Below are 18,683 nucleotides of genomic sequence, written 5' to 3'. Positions count from 1 at the left end.
GCAGCCCCAGGGACTACCCGCAGGTTGTATAGTGCCACAATCCTTACCTGGTTTAAAGTCCATGTTACTTCAGCTGGGTCGACCCTCCAGATAGGGATGAGGTACATTAGCTACCTCAGACCTTCTTGTCCAGCACATTAATTTTCGTTTCATTCCAGGGTATGTTTGAGTGTTTCTCATCATCTAAAGAAATGTGAACTACCTTTAGCTAAAGACACGCGCATACAGACTACTTAAACAGTGGAAAGACAATTACATTTTAAATGCATCTGCTAATTTAGGAAGCCCAAATAATTTAAACATAGTTCTCAGTATTTACTAATCAAGTATTGAAACTACACCAGGGATGCTACAAATTATGGCCTTAAACCTACTGCCTGTTTTTGTAAATAAAGTTTTATTGGAACACAGCCATGCTCATTCATTTGCATATTGTTTATGGCTGCTTATGTGCTCTAACCACAGAGCTGAGAAGCTGTGACACAGAATGTACCGCTTGCAAAGACTAAAACATTAGCTCTGGTAGCACAGTGCCTAAGGCATTTGACGGCTAACCAGAAGGCTGGCAGTTCAAACCCACCAGCCACTCCTCGGAAGGAAGACTGGGCAATCTCCTTCTGTAGAGCTACCACTCTGGAAACCCAAAAAAGGGTCACTATGAATTGAATCAACAGCAGTGAGGTTTTCTTTTTTCTTTTTTTATATACAGCTCTTTGTAGAAAATTCGTCAACTTCTGAAATGCACCAAAAAATTATGTTAATCTCAGAAAGGTTAAAGAGAAAAAATTCACTCCATTATAATTAACAAGTAACCCAAAGCAGACATTACGAGCAGCTTCCCCTTCATACCTTTCAAAATGTCTTATGTCCCCAGTACCACACTCAGTCCACACCATGTATGTAAAGGGTTACAAATATTCAGCTTTTATTATAAATAAAATACTGTTTTTTTTTTTTTAACATAAAAAAATGCCAAGTGTTGCATTTTATTCACCACCCTGGAGAGCAAGAGTGTAAAGATTAAGGCAAACAGCTAAAGTGAAGGCACATATAAAAGGGCCACAGTGGGAATGAAAGGAAAAATCCCAGGGAAAAATAGCAGTATATGTTTCCTGTGACATTCAGCATCCTGCAGCAGCCATCCCGTCAGTCTTATTACATAAAATACAGGTAACTGGAACTATACAATAAAATAATGGCTATACTGCAGGAATGTAATTAAGGTATCCTCTTATAAAGAACTTTTGTTTTAAAAATAAAATTCTGTTTAAAAATATACCACACAGATGGAGAAGGGAAAAAATAAAAACGAAACTAAACAAAAACCTCATGATGGTCCAAGACTGGCTGGAGTGAACGTGACTCAGAGGCTGGATGGAAAACTACCTTGGCAGTCTATCTTCAGTCTTTTTCCTGCAAGCTTGACCAAAATGTGTATGTTAGGATGTGGCCACTTGACAAGAGGAACTAGCCAGGCAACACTGATGTGAAAACTTGGCAAGAAAAAGCCATGCCTCCTGTGGTAGTGTAAGAGGCCTGAGAAAAGTAAGAGTCAAAGCTTAGGGCTATGCCAAGTCAGAACATTTTTGGTAAACTCTGGTATGCCCCAAGGAAATGGAAAAGGGAAAACGGTTATTCACGAACCAAGTTACACTGTCCCGCATGCCCTACAAATGTTCAGTAATTATGTACTCACTTATAAAAGTTACCCAATCAGGCTCAAACCATTTCTGGTTAGACCATAATGACGTTGAAGATCCCCCTCAGCAAAATTTCCTTCAGTTCACTATGCTCAGTCAGAGGGCTTTCCTGCTCCAGAACAGGCATCAAGAACAAAATTGTGCTGCAGTTTAAGTTCACCAGGACTGCAATGGAAGAGGGTCTGAGGTACCTCTTTATAGTGGCCATATGTGGAGGAAAGCAGATTGATATTAGTATCAGAGAACAGAGGTGTCGCAAACACAAGGCAAAGAGCAAAGTAATGAGGAACAAATACAATCCAAAGAATTTTAGATGTAAGCAAAAGAAGGCATACAGATAAGATGCACCAGTGAAGAGGAAAAATGGAGTGAAGAAGTGGACAGTGCCATTCTAGAAATAGGACCAAGTATATTTACATAAATTCCTTATTTTATAATCATGATAAACAAAACAAAAAATTCACACAAAAATATAAATTTGAAATAATTAATAGCACCAGTGTGTCAGATAATAGTTTCTTTCCCCCGCTACTCAAAGTACAAAGTTGCATAGTGTTAAAGGCTATATATGAATCTCAAAGGCAGGTTGGTAGGAGGAGGGGGATGTGTGGCAGGGAATTGTCACACTGTGATCTTAAAATCACAGAACTGAGGATCAAAAGTTGAGAAGCCCAGTAGGAAACTACAACTAAGGGTCTTCCCTCTATACTTAAAGAGAGAAGGTTTAGAGTGGGTTTAAATCACAAGGTGCAGGAACTAGATGGTGTCGGCAGCTGTGTAAAATACTGAGTGCAAATGATTTGCCACCAGGATTCGATAAGCAATGTGTTTTGATGGGGTTCTAGAAGATGGGAACATCAAATGAAAAAATGGGACTAATGGTCAAATGTATCCTCTCTCTGCAACAGAAGAAAAATGGATATATGGGATCTTGACAATACAAGCTAGACCTAGATGTTATCCTTTTGCAGGAAGAGGCTAGGACAAGGCTGTTTGTGTTTTATTTTCTTTCGTAAGATCTTAGGGATCAAGTGTTCTCTGCCAGATAACTTAAAACTAGCTCCAAGACTAATATACTAAAAAAAGCTCTATCAATTAGTTTTATCTTGAAAAAGACTTTAGTGGTTATCATATGCCTATTTCTTCTCTTTAAATTCCATTTATAGGAATATAAAAAAAATGTTTATTGGTCTACTGGTGAATGTAAGCTGCCCATCCAGACTTAAGTTATCAGCTGCCCAAAGATTTGGAAAAAAGTTTATTTTCCTAGTCAATTATTAACACAAGAGAAAATCTTCAGCCTGCTTCTGTCATCTCACGTTCTCCTCGAGACTATCACAAACAACTGCATCCTTACCCGCGGATGGCTCAGTGTCCTGCATTCCGAACAGCTACAACTGACAGATGGCTACTGAAATTCTTACTAACAAACACCTTTGGCACAGGATGGTTATTTCCTTTTGCTTTAATAAGAGGAGAGGCAGATGTGTTTCTTTCTCTATCAACTGGATATACTGGCCAGCACAGTGCTACTACTAGTAGCCAAGCTTTTCCTTCATAGAAACAAGAGTACTGAGACTTTAGAGGTTCTGCTGGTGTCAGTGAGACAGTGGAGGGAGGGCTACTTGCTCTGCACTGGCATATGATGGTTCACACAATGTGTTTACACCACTGGACAGAAGTGCAGGGTGTCACATCCTTATGCACATCAGAAGGGAAAGTGTGGGAAAGGGAAGGATTTTGGTGGACGAGAGACTTTCCTAGATAAAACCCTTTGTTCCTAATTGAGGATGTTTAATTTGCTTCTCTTTAAACATTGTGACTTTTCCTAGTTCAAAAGGACAGTGATGGAGAGCCGCAGAGACGTGGGGTTCTGAAAAAATGTAATCTTTGCGTTAAGGCACTCTGTGGCCTTACAATTGCTCCTCTGTCAAGGGGGTGCTGCCTTCCAGCTCTTGAAGACGACACTAGGGCTTTTCAATGGACGGGGTGTTGAAGCAGCCAGATGGCAAGGTCTTCTTGATGTCTTCCAGGTTGCGAATATCCTTCATTATCTCCTCAATATCTCTGTTGTAGTCCATGATGGCAGCCTCCTGCTTCTTGGCTTCATTTTCCAAGTCAGACACTTTTCTGTCTAGATCGCTGACCTTCATTTCGTCTTTGGCTTTGTTTAGAGTGCCTTCAATCTCATTTAACTTGTTCAGGTCTACAGTGTCTAGCTGCCCTGTAGAATCAGAAGGTACACAGAAGAGATGTGTTCAGTAAGAACGATAGCACCATGCCACAAATACCTCTACCAGACTTTTGATAAACTAAGGCCAGCAGTTGCAACTATGCAAAGGCAGCACTGTGAACATGAATTACAGACTGGTGATGTCATGCAAGGGCAATGGAAACCAAGTACAAATGCTGGCTTAACTCAGCAGGGACGGGATGGGTCAGGACAGATCATTAATACCGGGCTGGAGGATACTCTTCCGAAAGTAAATGTCTTTTTGTGAAATGTTTTCTAAATGCACAATTACCATGGCCTAGATGTGAAGTCTCATTTTATGGTTCTAAAGGTCATTTGGTAACACTTAACACCGTTTTCATGTTTGCATACAAAAACTGCATGTCATTGTACTGCCATCCAGACAAACATAAAAATCTCAGATAGAACCTTAAGCCATCTTCCTGGGAAGATTGGTTGGTTTAGGGGGTGGCTTTCAACTTTCAGGGGTTAGACACTATTAGGAGCCCTCCCATGGATAAATGGCCAAGGGTGAAATGTTGAAACAATTTAAACACAGCTTCATTTTAAAATTAGCACACACAAAAAAAGTTCTCTTTTCAAAGAAGCTGCTTCCATAATAAATGGAAACAGACAGCTGCAAATGAACACCACTTCTTACATAAAATATTTAATTCTCACACCACCATTTTATATCAGTGATTCTCAGATGTAACTTATTTGCCCAAGTTTACAGAGCAAATACACAATAAAGCAAGGATTCTAACAAAAGTCTGACTAACTTCAAAGTCCAACTTTTTTTCTGCTACAAAAAAACTACCTCTTCTGATAGCAATCACTTATTCTTATTGCTGTGAGATCAAACAAGCAAACTGGCTATCAGCAAACACCTCTTTCAGCTCCACCTATTTCTGCACAGGCCTGCTTACAGAGTATGTTTTTGTCCTACTCCCCAATCTTCCAGCCTTGGTTATCTCTGTATCCTGAAGACAATGCTATTTCTCACTGTGCTTTTCCTGAGAGGACTCATACAGAAACATCAGTGATTATCTTGTCTTTTTCTATGCAACTGATAATCCCTGAGTCCATTGCCAATAGCCTTTAGCGCTTCTGCATCTGGAAGAGAGTAGATTGGTGGATACCAGTGGGGAAACTGCCTTTTCTCCAGGGCTTCAAACTGATTCATTTAACAAGACTACTGGGGATCTTTAAGAGTCACCTCGGGATCTGAATCTAAAATGTAGATTCCGATTCAGTGTATCTGGCTGGAAATGCATATTCTCAGCAGGGGTCAAATCCTAACATACCAGTTTAAAGCCCTGCTTGAATCATGCTTGAAGAATTGTTGCATGACACCCCCTTAAGAGATTTAAGAGACAGGGAATGTTTGGGTAGTTAATCTAAAACATGCAATTTTGAAAGTAGTATGTATGTATATTTTGAATGAGATAACGTTTTCACTACTTTATTACAAAAACATGTAAATTAATCACATGTACACTAAAATACAGGTGTACTGCCCGACACGGATTTTTGGTAACATTGGTAATATTTTTTCAAGACTACTTCACAGATGGTAAATGGAGATGGGGCCCAAAAGATTTTATAATTGTTGACTGTATTGTTTACTAAAATAAATGATTATGCCAACAATAACAAAAAACCCTGCCTCTTCTAATTTACTTTCACTTCAAATCACTCTGCTGGCACGTAACTTACTCGCAGCATTGGAGATAGATGAAAAACATAATCCCTCCCTTCTTAAAACCAAAAAAAAACAAAAAACTCACAAAACAAAACACCATACTTTAAAGGCTAACAAATGTATAATGCCTTGCTACAAAGCTGTCCTAGATGTGCTATTAACACCTTATGATGAAGACTGGTGACAAAAGTACATCTATTCAATAATGGAGCCTACTGCCCATCCAACTGGATTAGGAGAAGGCTTCGGTATACTTGCATTTCCTTGAAAATTCAATTGTTTCCTTTCTCCTTTAGCATAAAAGTTTTTTGTCTCATCACACTGTCTTATTTAGGAAAGGAAGGAGATTTTAGGCAGTGAAGTCGTGACCAATTTAAAGTGTTATTTTATTTTATTATTGAAACCCTTCACTTTAAATCCTTTCAAGACACTCAGCCAGTAGAATGATCTTAAAATAATCACTGTCCAATTGCAGCATGAATGATGACCATAAGTGAGCCACCGCTACTGGCAGCCAACCTTAAAAATATAAAAAGAAAACCTATGGATCCTAGTGTTTTATCAGGGCAGGGTCCACCAAGGTGGCTAGTAAGTACTTGTTGAATTAATACAATCTCAAGTCATGATTCAGTTCATAATCTGAAGTGGATGAATAATCAACTTTGTAATAAAGCAAGTTGCTCTTACCAAAGGCTCCAACGTGGACTATGCATACTTATTATGGCATTTTTAAACCAGCAAAAGCTTAAACAAACATAAACACCAATAATTTAATGGACTACTTAAAGGGAGTCAGGTAAACCTATGTCACCTGCTTTGGAGTCAACTACAGCAGATCCTGAAAACCGTACATAAAGACTTAATTTAAATGACTCTGTGGCTACCTACCCAGCTGCCCTAAGAGTTCATTAATAGTATTGAGGAGGCTGGTAATGGAGTTCTTGGCCTTTCTGGCATTGATGTCTGCTTCTTGAGCAGCCTGTGAAGCCTGTAGAGGGAAAAAGGGTAAATGACTCAAACAGTTAGGACTACATGTTTTCATCTTCTGTAAACATTTTTTCCCCGTAAGCCAAAAAATCTAACTTCCCAATGCTCTCTCCTTCCTCCTAATTCCTAACTATACTCTCACCAGGGGGAGGACCAGATCCTCCTGTTGAGGATGTTACTTCGAAATCATGCAGCAGTTATGAGCAGGTAGGTGATATGCCCACACTCCCGAGGCACTGATGGCTCACTGGTAGAGTTCTCACCTTCTGTGAAGGAGACATGGGTTCTGTTCCCGGTCAACACGCCTCACGCACAGCCACCACGGAGGCTTGGGTGTTGCTATTATGCTGAACAGGTATCAGTGGAATTTCTAGACTAATGTGGACTAAGAAGAGAGACCTGGTGAACTACTTCCAAAAATCTGCCAGTGAAACCCTGTGGCTCACTGTGGTCCAACCCACACTGGTTATGGGGAAGGCTTAGGACTGGGCTGCGTTTAGTTCCTTGTGCATGGGGTCACCATGTATTGCTGGCTCACTTCGTAACAGTTAACAACAAAGCCTACACTCACAGTATTTGAATTTCAGAGATCAATACTGTCCCCTCTTCTCAATCTCACACACACAAAATTAAGAATACATGGGTTGTTTGATGAAGTCCATCAAGCAATACAAACTTGGGTTTCTTTTCTTTTCTAATGAGGATGATAAGCTTTAGAACCAAAACATGTCCTTCAGGACGCTTTGAGGGACTTATTGTTGTTGTTATGTGCCATCGAGTTGGCCCGGACTCATAGCGACCCCTCCTTGGGTTTCCGAGGCAGTATCACTACAGAAGTAGATTGTCCCATCTTCCTTCCGAGGAGTGGCTGGTGGGTTTGAACCACCAGCCTTCTGGTTAGCAGTCAAGTGCCTTAGCCACTATGCTACCAGAGCTCCTAAGAGACTTATTAAAAACATTCTATTGTCCAAAAATTATCATAACCAAGTAGAATCTTTCTGTAAACTCCCCTGCCCTCTAACACATACACACATGCATGCATTCATTTACTGGGGCAATACAATTTACATTTTAAAACTCAAGCAAAGGTAAATATATTTGGGAAAATTCCACGAAACCTGAACAAATACTAGGCATGAGTCATAGGAAACTGCAATGAAAGAGGAAGTGTCTATGTATCAGAAAACAGATGTCCTCACAAATAAATTTAGTCAGGATATAAATGAAAGGTTTTGTGCTTCCCATTATATAATTGTTCTTCCTATTTTTTGGGTCAAGAAAATGCAAATTTTGGGGGGATCGAAACAATGTGAAAAGAAAGCAAGGGAAAAATAAAAGTCTTCACAAGTAAACGATTAATCCCTGGTGAATATCACAGCTGTTCTTATTGAGCCTTCCTAGGCTTTTCTGCAATGTAACAGGAGAGGGAGAAAGGACTTGCTGTAGTCTGCAAACAACAGTATAACTGTGTTTAGCCTGCTTACCCAGCCTCTTCTCCCAGGAACAACCTTCAAACTCAAACATAGTAGTCTAATGTTGACCTTTCAGGGTTGATATAAAAACAAATGGGATAGTATATGTCAAAGTGTTTTGCATTCCTTGGAATTTATTTGCCAGAAGTAACAGAGATGTATTTTCTTTCTCTTTTGAACTTAAATCCCTGCTGTTTTCTGAAGTTCACAAAGGATATACCCTTTTCCTTCTTTCAACAGGCGCTAACTCTATTGTTTTCTGATCATGTTAAAAAGTGAAATCTATAGATCTTAACCATGTGTAAGAATTACATATTTTAACTACATGGGAATTGCCACAGAAAATTAGGACAGTCCAAACCAACTAACAACAAAAAGAGCATTATTAATGTGTTTGCACAGGGATGCTTCCTGTTATGACTTTCCTAGTCTTCTTTTTGAGTCCCTGGGTAGTGCTAACAGTTAACATTCTTGGCTGCTAACCAAAAGGTTGGTGGCTTGAGCCCACCCAGAGGAATCTCGGACGAAAGGCCTGGCAATCTTAGGAAAAATCTGTTGAAAACCCTGTGGAGCATAGTTCTACTCTGACACACATGGGGTCAACATGAGTCACAGCTGACCCAACAGCAACCAGTTTTGTTCTGGTTTAGTGTTTTCTTTATCTAGATTAACAAGCCTAATATTTTTCTTTTCCATCCCATGGTGAAAATGACTCATGGTGAAGGGTGCTATCTTTTAGCAGCAGCAGAAGAAAGCGTTCCTTCCTTGCACTAAATGTACTCAATTAAGACAAATTCATGTATCTCATTATGATGATTCACAACAATGAATTAGGAAGGAATAATTCCCGCTACGACTCTAGTGAAGTCTTTCAAAAGCAAAATATGGCATAAAATTAAAAAAAAATGGACCCTAGTTCTTTCTAGTGTTGTGTATTCACAAGTCAATTTTGTTATAAATGGTGTTACATATGTGTGTCATCACAAAAGGCAAAAAATTAAACCAGATATGAGCATGGTGTATTTTACTGGTGGTGGTAGAGACCACCTTACAAATGTCCTTACATATAAGAGACTGGTCTTTGCCTCTAGCGGACAATTTCCTAGGAGAACAAGAGTAGGAAGGAAATTAACTTCATTGTACGCCTTTTATGAATTACCAACTTAAAAATATAAAAAGTATTTTTTTTATGTCCTAAAACTTCAAATGTGTGAAACAATGTTTTGCTTTCAACTGAGAGTAGCTTTGGGACAGGACAGTTGTGCAACAGAAATACCTGGCAGAAAACCCAAATTCTTTGTCTTTTATGTAAGTTACTAACCCGATTCTGGAGCAGAAAATGCAATGTAAGGCAATAAGAAAAAGGTTCTTCCCAACAAGTTGGGGACTTTTATTAATGAACACCCTTCACTTTCCGCCTTATGAACAAAAACATGCCAAAATCTCTTACCATCCCTGCCATCATCATATCCTGGTCAGCATCATCTTGTTTCCTCTTCAGCTCCTTTTCTGCTTCCTGTAGTTGTTTCAACATATCGTTCACCTCTTTATCCAGATCTGTAACTTCTGCAAAAGTCCTTTCTGCTTCTGCCTTGGTACTAGTGGCATTCTGGGCATACAATAAACAAATTACTAAAGAAAAAAAAAAATGCTTGTATTCTCTAAAATATACTCCTTCTCCTCTTACAATTTGTAAAATGGTTCAAAAATACAATCCCAGGAGTAAAAAAAAAATCCAGAATATATACTATCTTGACTTATTTGCATTCCAAATGATAGTGATAAAAACTATAGCCACCTAACATGTTGTTGTTGTTGTTGCTTTGTGCCCTCAGGTCGGACCTGACTCATAGGACCCCTCCTTGGGTTTCCCAGGCAGTATCACTAAGGAAGTAGATTGCCCAACCTTCCTTCCAAATAGCATTTTATATTTTATAAAGTACTTTTATTTGTATCCTCTTATTTAATTCTTAAATGCAATTACCTGTTCTATCCTTGCCATTGTTAGCTGCGTTCACATAGCTGGTAACTAAATATTTAAATGGAGCACACTTTCCACTACATTGTATTGACTGGACTCTTTCACTTGGAGACACAATGAAACAAAGATTGACCTTTAAGTAGGGAAAAGCTAGCCTAAAGAAATTAATCATTAAGATGAGCACAAAAAAACCTCAGTAGTAGCAGTTACAGAAACTTTATATGTGAGAGGGCTTAGCTGTGGCAATACACTTGAAAGAGGGGCTTCAAAGTGGTGCTGACATAGCACTCTATGTAAAACAGAAAAAAATGCCAATTGTCCGTATCAAAGGACTGTGTTTATTTAGAGTTTGACAAAGCTTCTTTTTTAGGGGGAGGAGGCTCTGTACTCCCAAAACCTTTCCCTTCCTTCAACTCAGAGCCTGCTACCATGGTAGTTAGGGTTGTTGTCAACTTGGCTGGGCCTGGTTGAGTGGCTGGTGAGATTGGTAATTAACTCCATGGTGCAATCTATTGGAGCAGATGAGTGGCTGCTTTAGGATGTGGTCTGCTTCTTCTAGTATATAAGCAGTAGCTTTGGGAATGGTCTCAAGCTTTCTGTCATGCTTGAATCCTGCATGTAGCAAACCATTGTTCTGCAGACTGCCATGTCCTGCTCATCTCGGGACTTTTTCTGGACTTGAATTAGTGGCCTGCCATGTTGTTTGGTGATACTGGGACTATGCCTTTTTACTTGTTGACCTTGGGTTTGTCAGCCTCAGCAGCCAGTAGCTGCCTGAGTGAAGAAAAGCCTCCAACTTCAGTGGGCCAGGCGCAGGAGGAAAGGCTGAAGCTCAAGATTGAAGGGCTTTCACCCAGGTCCTAAAGCCTGGCACTTTGAACTTGGACTTCTAGCCTCCAAACTGTAAGAGAATAAACTCCTGTTTGTTCAAGCCATCCCATTTGTGGTACTTCTGTTAGAGTGGCACTAGGTAACTAAAACTAAAAGTAGTAGTAGAAATTTTAAAGGATTCTTTCCCTTTCAATCAATGTGGGTATCTTATCTAATGCCCTGTGAAACATAAACCTCAAGTGTTATGGATTGAACTGTGTTCCCTAAAAACACGTGTTGAAATCCTATTTCCTTAGTGATACTGCCTCGGAAACCCAAGGAAAGGTCGCTGTGAATCGTTTCTGACTCGACAGCAGTGAGTTTAGTTTGGTGTATGTGTGCATGTGATCCTGTTTGAGATAGGGCTCTCTTTGTTATGTTAATGAGGCTACATCAGTGTAGGCCGTGTGTCCTAAACCTAATCACTTCTGAGTTATAAAAAGCAGCTTAGATACAGACACGGGCACATACTGGGGAAAAGAAATGCTATTTGAAAATCACAAAGCAACCAAGGAACACTTGGGGCTACTGACAAGGAAGGAATCAACATGGCCCAGACCTTGATTTGGTCTTCAGCTTCCAGAACTGTGAGAAAATAAAATTTCTGTAAAGTCACCCACTTGTGGTATTTGTGTTACAGTAGCAATAGCTAACCAAGAGAACAAAGATGGTTTAAGACAATTTTATAGAAATAAAGTAAAAAAATTTGCAAGGGCTTTATGGGATCTAGAAAGAAACTGAAACATGACTAGAGAAATATAAGCAAAGACTTAGTTTTGGAGAAGAGAGAAACACGCACCTTTTGTACGGCACTGGCGATCTTCTCTGCCTCGTGGGCCTTGTTCTTGGCTTCCGTGGCATCCGCAGCAGCATTGCCCAGAGCCAGCTGTGCTTCCCGCGTCTTCTCATTGGCTTCACTGATCGTCTGGTTGATGGCAGGGATCCTCCTCAGTGCCTCCTCTGCAGCGGTCTTGTTATCGTTCACTCGTCTATCAAAATCTAGAAAGAGTTAAAGCATGAATTTGGACTGAACTCTCAAGAAAGAAAATGGCATCTTTCAGGGAGATGCTACTGGATTTTGTTTTATGAACAATGTGAGTCAGAAAAAACAAAAAGAAAAAAAAAAGAAAACGAGCATGGATTGAAATTTTAAAAGAGCACGGTACACATTTCTACTCAGGTTTTCCAGCAATTATCATGTAAGTGCATCTGTTTCTGCAAAGAGAATTCTTACTTGAACATTTATTTTAAAGCAGAGCACTGAGTACACCATTGCTACTACATCAACCAGTATTAAGAAGTGTAGTTTATTTAGTGTTTACTATGTGTTAGGTAAAAAATACCCACACCACAGAGACTTGAGGCTCTTAACAACTAAGTCAAGTCTCTGTGATGTAGGTATTATACCACTTATATGTGAGAAAACTGAGGATTAAAAAGGTCAATTTTCCCAAGGGTCCACAGTAAGACGTAGGGCTGCGATTTGAACCTAGGCCTGCTAACACTAGAGTCCACACTTTTAACCATTACCCCTATATAACTTCCCTATTTGTTGAACTTATCCTCTGGTAGTGCAGTTGCTAAGGCATTCAGCTGCTAACCAAAAAGTCAGCAGTTCTAACTCACTATTTCCTCTATGGGAGAAAGATGAGGCAGTTGGCTTCCATAAAGATTTATAGCTTTGGAAACCCTATGAGGTAGCTCCACTCTGTCCTATAGGGTCACTATGCATCAAAATTGACTACATGGCAGTGGGATTATGACTCTTTTATCAACCTACAATCTAGGACCACTCAGTGAACTGGGAACATTACTATCTTACATAAAGAAAGAAAAACAAAGAATTAGATGACACTGACAGAGAAAATTAAAGCTCACAATCTCCATTTAACAACGTAAGTCAGTCAAATAGGTATTTTATTGCGGTTACATGAGTTACTCTAACATAAGAAAATGTCTGGTAGTTACGGTTGTGCGTCAACCTGGCTGGGCCTGGCTGAGTGGCTGGGCAGCTGGTGGTAGTTATTCCCCATGAGAGACTGGCAATCAACTCCAGGGTGGAATCTACTGTGAGCAGCAAGTAGCTGCCTTAGGGATGTGGTCTGCTTCCCATATAGAAGCAGCAGCCTTGGGGAATGGTCTCTAGCTTATGGCATGCTGGAACCATACATGTAGCCAAGTCGCTGTTCAGAAGTGTGCCATGCTCTGCTGACCTTGGGTCTTCCAATGGACCTGAATTAATGGCCTGTCATGTTGTTTGGTAACTTCAGGACTATACCTTTTTACTCCTCAACTTTGGGCTTGTCAGTCTCAGCAGCCAGCAGCTGTCTGAGTGAAGAAAAGCCTCTAGTTTCAGTGGGATGGGAGCAGGAGGGAAAGGTGAAGCCCAAGGTTGAGGGGCTTTTACCCAGTTCCTAGAGCCTGGCACTTTGAACTCAGAATTAAAGCCTCTAAACTGTAAGAGAATAAATTCCTGTTTGTTAAAGCCATCTCATTTGTGGTATTTTCTTTTAGAGCGGCACTAGGTAACCAAAACAATGTCCTTTCATTTAAAAAAAAAAAAACTTTACCCCTCAAGTATGTAGAGGTAAAATGACATGAGCACTGAGATTTTCCTTTAGCACAAAAAAGTGGGATGGGTGCTACGGAATGAACGAAGTAAGTATAATAAAATCATAAACACTGAATCTAGAGGATAAGTACTGGAGGTTTTACTATACTATTGGTTTTAATCTTGTGTATGTCTAAAGATTCTCATGATAAAAGCTTAAAAAAAAAAAGAAAGAAAGAAAATTGCCCTAGTGGATGAAGTATACAAACCTACTCCTAATATTTGACTCTGTCATACCTTTCAGGTTGTTGAGGATATCATTGGCTTCTTGTAAGGTATTTCGTCCCTTTTTAGCAGCTTCTTCAGCAAGAGCCTTGGCAGCATCTGCTCGGGCTAGGAGTTGGTCAGCAGTCTGCAAACACAAGGCTGATCAGATAACGCACCTTCCTCTATCCTAACAGGGCCTCCCTCGCTAATGTAAACAGTTAACATGCTCAGTTGCTAATGGAAAGGTTGGTAGTTGAGTCAACTCAGAGGTGCCTCAGAAGAAAGGCCTAGAGATCTGCTTCAGAACACTCATAGCCACTAAAAACCCGACAGAACACAGCGCTGTTCTGACACACGTAGGGAGGCCATGACTTGGAAGAGACTTGATGGCAACTGCATCCTAACAGAACCCTCAGCTCAAAGCTACCACTCTAATGTTGGTGTTGTACATGTTAAGCCCCAGCCTTGCACTGAAGGCCCTCCCCACAACCTTGAATCTCTGTGGTTTGCTGCCCCTGAAAATATGGTGACATAAGACAAAGCTTACACCTGAAATGTTTCAAATTTTGCCTCAAGAGATGAAGTAACCTGCAAATTAAACCAACCTGCTGTTCAATCTTTCCTTTCTCCAAAAGGTTCTTTACTTCGAGCTCCTTCCCTCTCATGTCTTCTCTGAGGTCCTCATAATCTCTTAGCTTCTGGTCAATCAGGCGGTCCAGATCCTCAGCTTGTTTCTTTATTTTATTTGCCTCATTCTGTAACAAACAAGTAAGATCACTACATTTAAAAAAAAACCAATTAATCGGATGAAAAGGAAGGCTTAATAACTCTGTAGCAGTTAACACTTACTAGACATTTTTGAAAGAATACCAACAGTTACGATTTTTTCAACCTTTTTCTTTTTTAAAAAATTAACACTCATTTTTCATTTACACAGTGAAAAGGACAGCTCTTACATGTATGTGATTTGATGTGTTTTGACGAATACACATATGTAACCAACCCCCCATCTAGATACAGAATCTTTCCATCACCCCAGAAAGTTCCACTGTACTCCCTTCCAGTGAATCTCCACCCCTACCCTCTCCAGCACTGCAACTGGTACTGTTCTGATTTTCATCATCATAGATGAGTTTTGCCTATTCTCAAATTTCACATGCAAGAACTCACAGTATGTATGTCTGGAGAGAACTAAACCTTCATAGTAAAATTCCAGTCAGTACATCAGATATAAGAAGTGAAGTTTAGTATATTTCAAGTTTAATGTAAAAATTACACATTTATATAAAGGCTGATATGAGGACAGATATGAAAAAAAAATCCCACCAACCCTAAAATATTCTACCTGCCCCAAAGCATTCTGATCCAGTCTTTTCATATAAACCCTTCTCTTTTATTTCTCTGCCAGACAGTGCAGGAAGTAAGGGTCTGGTACACTCTGCTTTTAGTAATCTAAATATATGACAATTTGGTTTTATATTAGAAGTAATCATTCATATGACTAAAGAACTCATTGGTTTTTAAATGTTTTTAATTATAGGATTCTTTACCTCAAAGTTCTATGACCGTATTTAGAAAAGAACTCACCTTAACCAGTGAACCAGCTGGAGGATGGGCGCTCTGGTAGCATAGTGCCTAAGGCATTTGACTGCTAACCAGAAGGCTGGCAGTTCAAAACTGCCAGCCGCTCCTCAGAAGGAAGGTTGGGCAATCTACTTCCCTAGAAATACCACCTGGGAAACCCAAGGAAAGGTTGCTATGAGTCGGACACGACTCCACGGCAGTGGGTTTGGTTTGGTTTGGTAAACTGGTGAATGTGTGTCTGGGGGCTGGTGGTGCAAGCCGTGATGGATGACAGCAGTGACAACAGCCTTATGCACGTAGGCTATCTGCCCCCTACCTCCAGTGCTTCCGAATCCACAGGGGTCAGCTGAGCAACACTGGCATAGATCTCCACAGCTTTATCACCAGCCCTTTTGGCCTCCTCAAGTACTCGGGCAGCTTGCTTTTCCAGATCTTGTGAAATGTTCTTTGCTTGCTCATATCTAAGGGGAAAAAGATGTCATTTCATGAGTAATTTAGTTGCTTTTAGCATCTTCATTTAAATCAAACTCAATCTAATTTAACCCTTTCATAACTGAATTATTTTTTGCTTTGAATTTTGTTGATACCATGTGTCTTCAGTAATGAAGGCATATTGAAATCAAGGGAAAATTTTTTTTTGAGGTAATATGGATTTTGATACAATTATGTGGGACACACATATTCAAGGTGGACTCTGGTGGTAGGATTGGTAGAGTGAGGTCTGTTTCTTCAGATTCATGCAGGTCCTTCCCAGGTGGTAGCACGTACTATAATCAGGATAACAGCTTCATAAGATACCTGACAGGATGAAAATGTTTGTGGGTGCTATATGTCCCAGGGGTCCCAGAAGGGTTGTATCACTATGACACGTTTCCAAAACCTCAAAGAAAGCACCACATTAAAATGCTACTTAATACTAACATTTAGCTTAAATTTACATTTCATCTCATCACATTTATAAGGTAAGATTTGCTGTATGCTTTTATTTTAGACACCCTTTAAGTATTTGTAGCTCAAGGACATCATCTCTACTTATTCCATAACACTTTTCTTTTTTCATTTATGCAGAATTTTAAGTGTCATGGATAGTCTTGTTACCATTGTTGGCAGTTTTAGTGATTGAATCAAATAAATCTCAGTGGCTCTGCATCCCCTGCTCCAATTACTGCACCGTTTCAAAAGCATGATTAACAAAAGAAATCTTACTGCATGAATGCAAGCTGTGAATCCACCAGCATTTAAGTTTTCACTGAACTGCTGTTACTTACAAGAATATTTTAAAGGCTATAAACCACTTTAAATCACACTCACTTCTTATTAAGCTCTTCAATCTCAAATGCTGTTTGATTTTCTCCTGCCAATGTCTTCAAAAGCAGATTATATGCCTCAGTTGATGTAGCATTGGCTGTCTTTGCCACTCGTACAATGTCATCAGCTTCTTGTTTATGGCTGTACAATATAAATGAAAAAAAATAAACCATGAAGCAGCAGAATCATCTCATTGAAAAACAAGTAAAAACTTACTTTACTCTCTCTCTCTTTCTATATATATATGAACTTGGGCAGTTATACAAATATTGGAAAACCGCATTAATTTGGAATTTTGTGATCATCTCAGTGGGGATGGGTTTAAGAACAGCACTAAAAACTGGGAAAAGGGTATATCCCCCCTCCCCCAAAAAAGTAATGGTATGAAATTTACAGGGGCAAATGTTTACATTTCTTCAGAAAACTACCTTTACATATGATCATTTAAGAATAATTTACAAATAAAACCTTGCATGCTAACAAGAAACCCCTTATCTAGTCAAAACACAAATCCCAGATCTAATCTTTAGCTATTTGCTAGTCTAGTTCAACCTGGGCAATTCAGACTTCTCATGAGTACACCCTTCACATGCAAACTAATTCCCGGCCAGGAAAAGCAATTCAAAATGGCAGTGATATGTCCACGGGGCTCCAGTCAAACAATGCATTTCAGCTGTGGTAACTGCTAAGGATTATTTCAACTTTAAAATTTCGTATTACAGTGTCACACTGCAATATGTGGCTAATCTTTTGGGAATGATATATTTTCATTCACAATCCTTGTGTGAAGCATACCATAATTAATCTACTCTTGGGAGCTTTCTATAATGTTTTCAGCTGTCTTCTTCCAGTAAGAAAATCCAGCTATGAAATCATGAATGTTTCATGACCTAGATTATTCAGCTCACACATTCACATTCACACAGACTAATAAGAGACTGATATTAAACAAAGAAACCAAAGTAATTGGTCTGGACACGAAGGCTGAAGTTCTATCACCAGGCTTACTTAAGCACCCTGCACCCATGATCTCTGGGTCAAACGTAACTCACAACTGTAAATAAGGTCTATAAACTGTTCTGCAATGTATTCAACATACATCACTGAGAACCTATGGGATGTCAGTAGTTGTTTTAAGCACTGGGGCTTTAGCAGTGATTAAAACACACAAAAATGCCTGCCTTCGTGGAGCCTACTTTCAAGCAATTTTATTTTTAAAAACAACTTTTTTTAGCTTGATATCCTGTACAATGTAAAGTGTTCTAAAGAAATTACCTTATACTTAAAAGTCTTTTTTTGGGAAAAAAAAAAAATGTCAGGAATGAAAATGATCTGTGCTCTTCGGCTGATTTGAACTGCCAGCCTTCTGGTTAGCAGTCAAATGCTTAGACACTACGCCACCAGAGCTCCCTTCAAATGTACTAAGGATCAATACATGTTTTCTATTAAGACTCTTGAAAAGTCAACATTTTCATTAAAAAATTAATAAATAAATTGAGTTTTTTTTTTTTTAAACTATCAACTTTAAAGCTTTGAGGTTAAAAATCTAACATGTTATATATGAGTTAAAGAAGATCACATTTAACTGGTCTAATAGAGATTTGTGGAACTTCTAAGACTGTGAGTGACCCTTAGATACCCTTCAAATTCGGAACTGAACCCACTCCCCAGGGGTCAACTTTTAGCCAAATGAAAAATAAATCTAGAGTACCACCACCAGGGAGGAAGTTACTCCTCAGACAAACCAACCACAGGAGACAAGAAGGGCAGCATTTGCCCAAAAACAATGTTCAGAAAGCAGGAAGTGGCAGGAGAAAAGATGAATGGAAACAGGGAATTTATGGAGCAAAAGGGAAGAGCGCTGTTACACTGAGGAAATTCTAACAAATGTCATGAAACAAAGTATGTATAAGTTGATGAATGGAAAACTAATTTGCTTTGTAAGCTTTTTCTTTTTTTCCTAATTGTTCAAGCACCATTTATTGAATATTTCTTTTGTATAATTTGAAATGCCATCTTTCTCAT

At 39.3% G+C, this 18,683-nt stretch overlaps 1 protein-coding gene across 1 annotated transcript in view; it reads right to left on the bottom strand.

The window, feature by feature from the left end:
• Positions 1-3,667: 3,667 nt before the first annotated feature.
• The window catches only part of LAMC1 (laminin subunit gamma 1), a 200,308-nt gene continuing 185,292 nt past the window's right edge, over positions 3,668-18,683 (bottom strand). The window contains exons 21-28 of the mRNA XM_007937662.2: positions 16,662-16,799; positions 15,667-15,811; positions 14,372-14,521; positions 13,797-13,911; positions 11,748-11,947; positions 9,548-9,706; positions 6,527-6,626; positions 3,668-3,924 (exon numbers count right to left, since the gene is read on the bottom strand). Coding sequence (XP_007935853.1) covers positions 3,668-3,924; positions 6,527-6,626; positions 9,548-9,706; positions 11,748-11,947; positions 13,797-13,911; positions 14,372-14,521; positions 15,667-15,811; positions 16,662-16,799 — 1,264 coding nt within the window. The remainder of the gene's footprint in view (positions 3,925-6,526; positions 6,627-9,547; positions 9,707-11,747; positions 11,948-13,796; positions 13,912-14,371; positions 14,522-15,666; positions 15,812-16,661; positions 16,800-18,683) is intronic.

Source organism: Orycteropus afer, unplaced genomic scaffold (assembly GCF_000298275.1).
Source record: "Orycteropus afer afer isolate SDZICR_OR568_19922 unplaced genomic scaffold, OryAfe1.0 scaffold00043, whole genome shotgun sequence".
NCBI classification, from domain to species: Eukaryota; Metazoa; Chordata; class Mammalia; order Tubulidentata; family Orycteropodidae; genus Orycteropus; species Orycteropus afer.
This window is presented reverse-complemented; position numbering and strand designations above follow the sequence as displayed.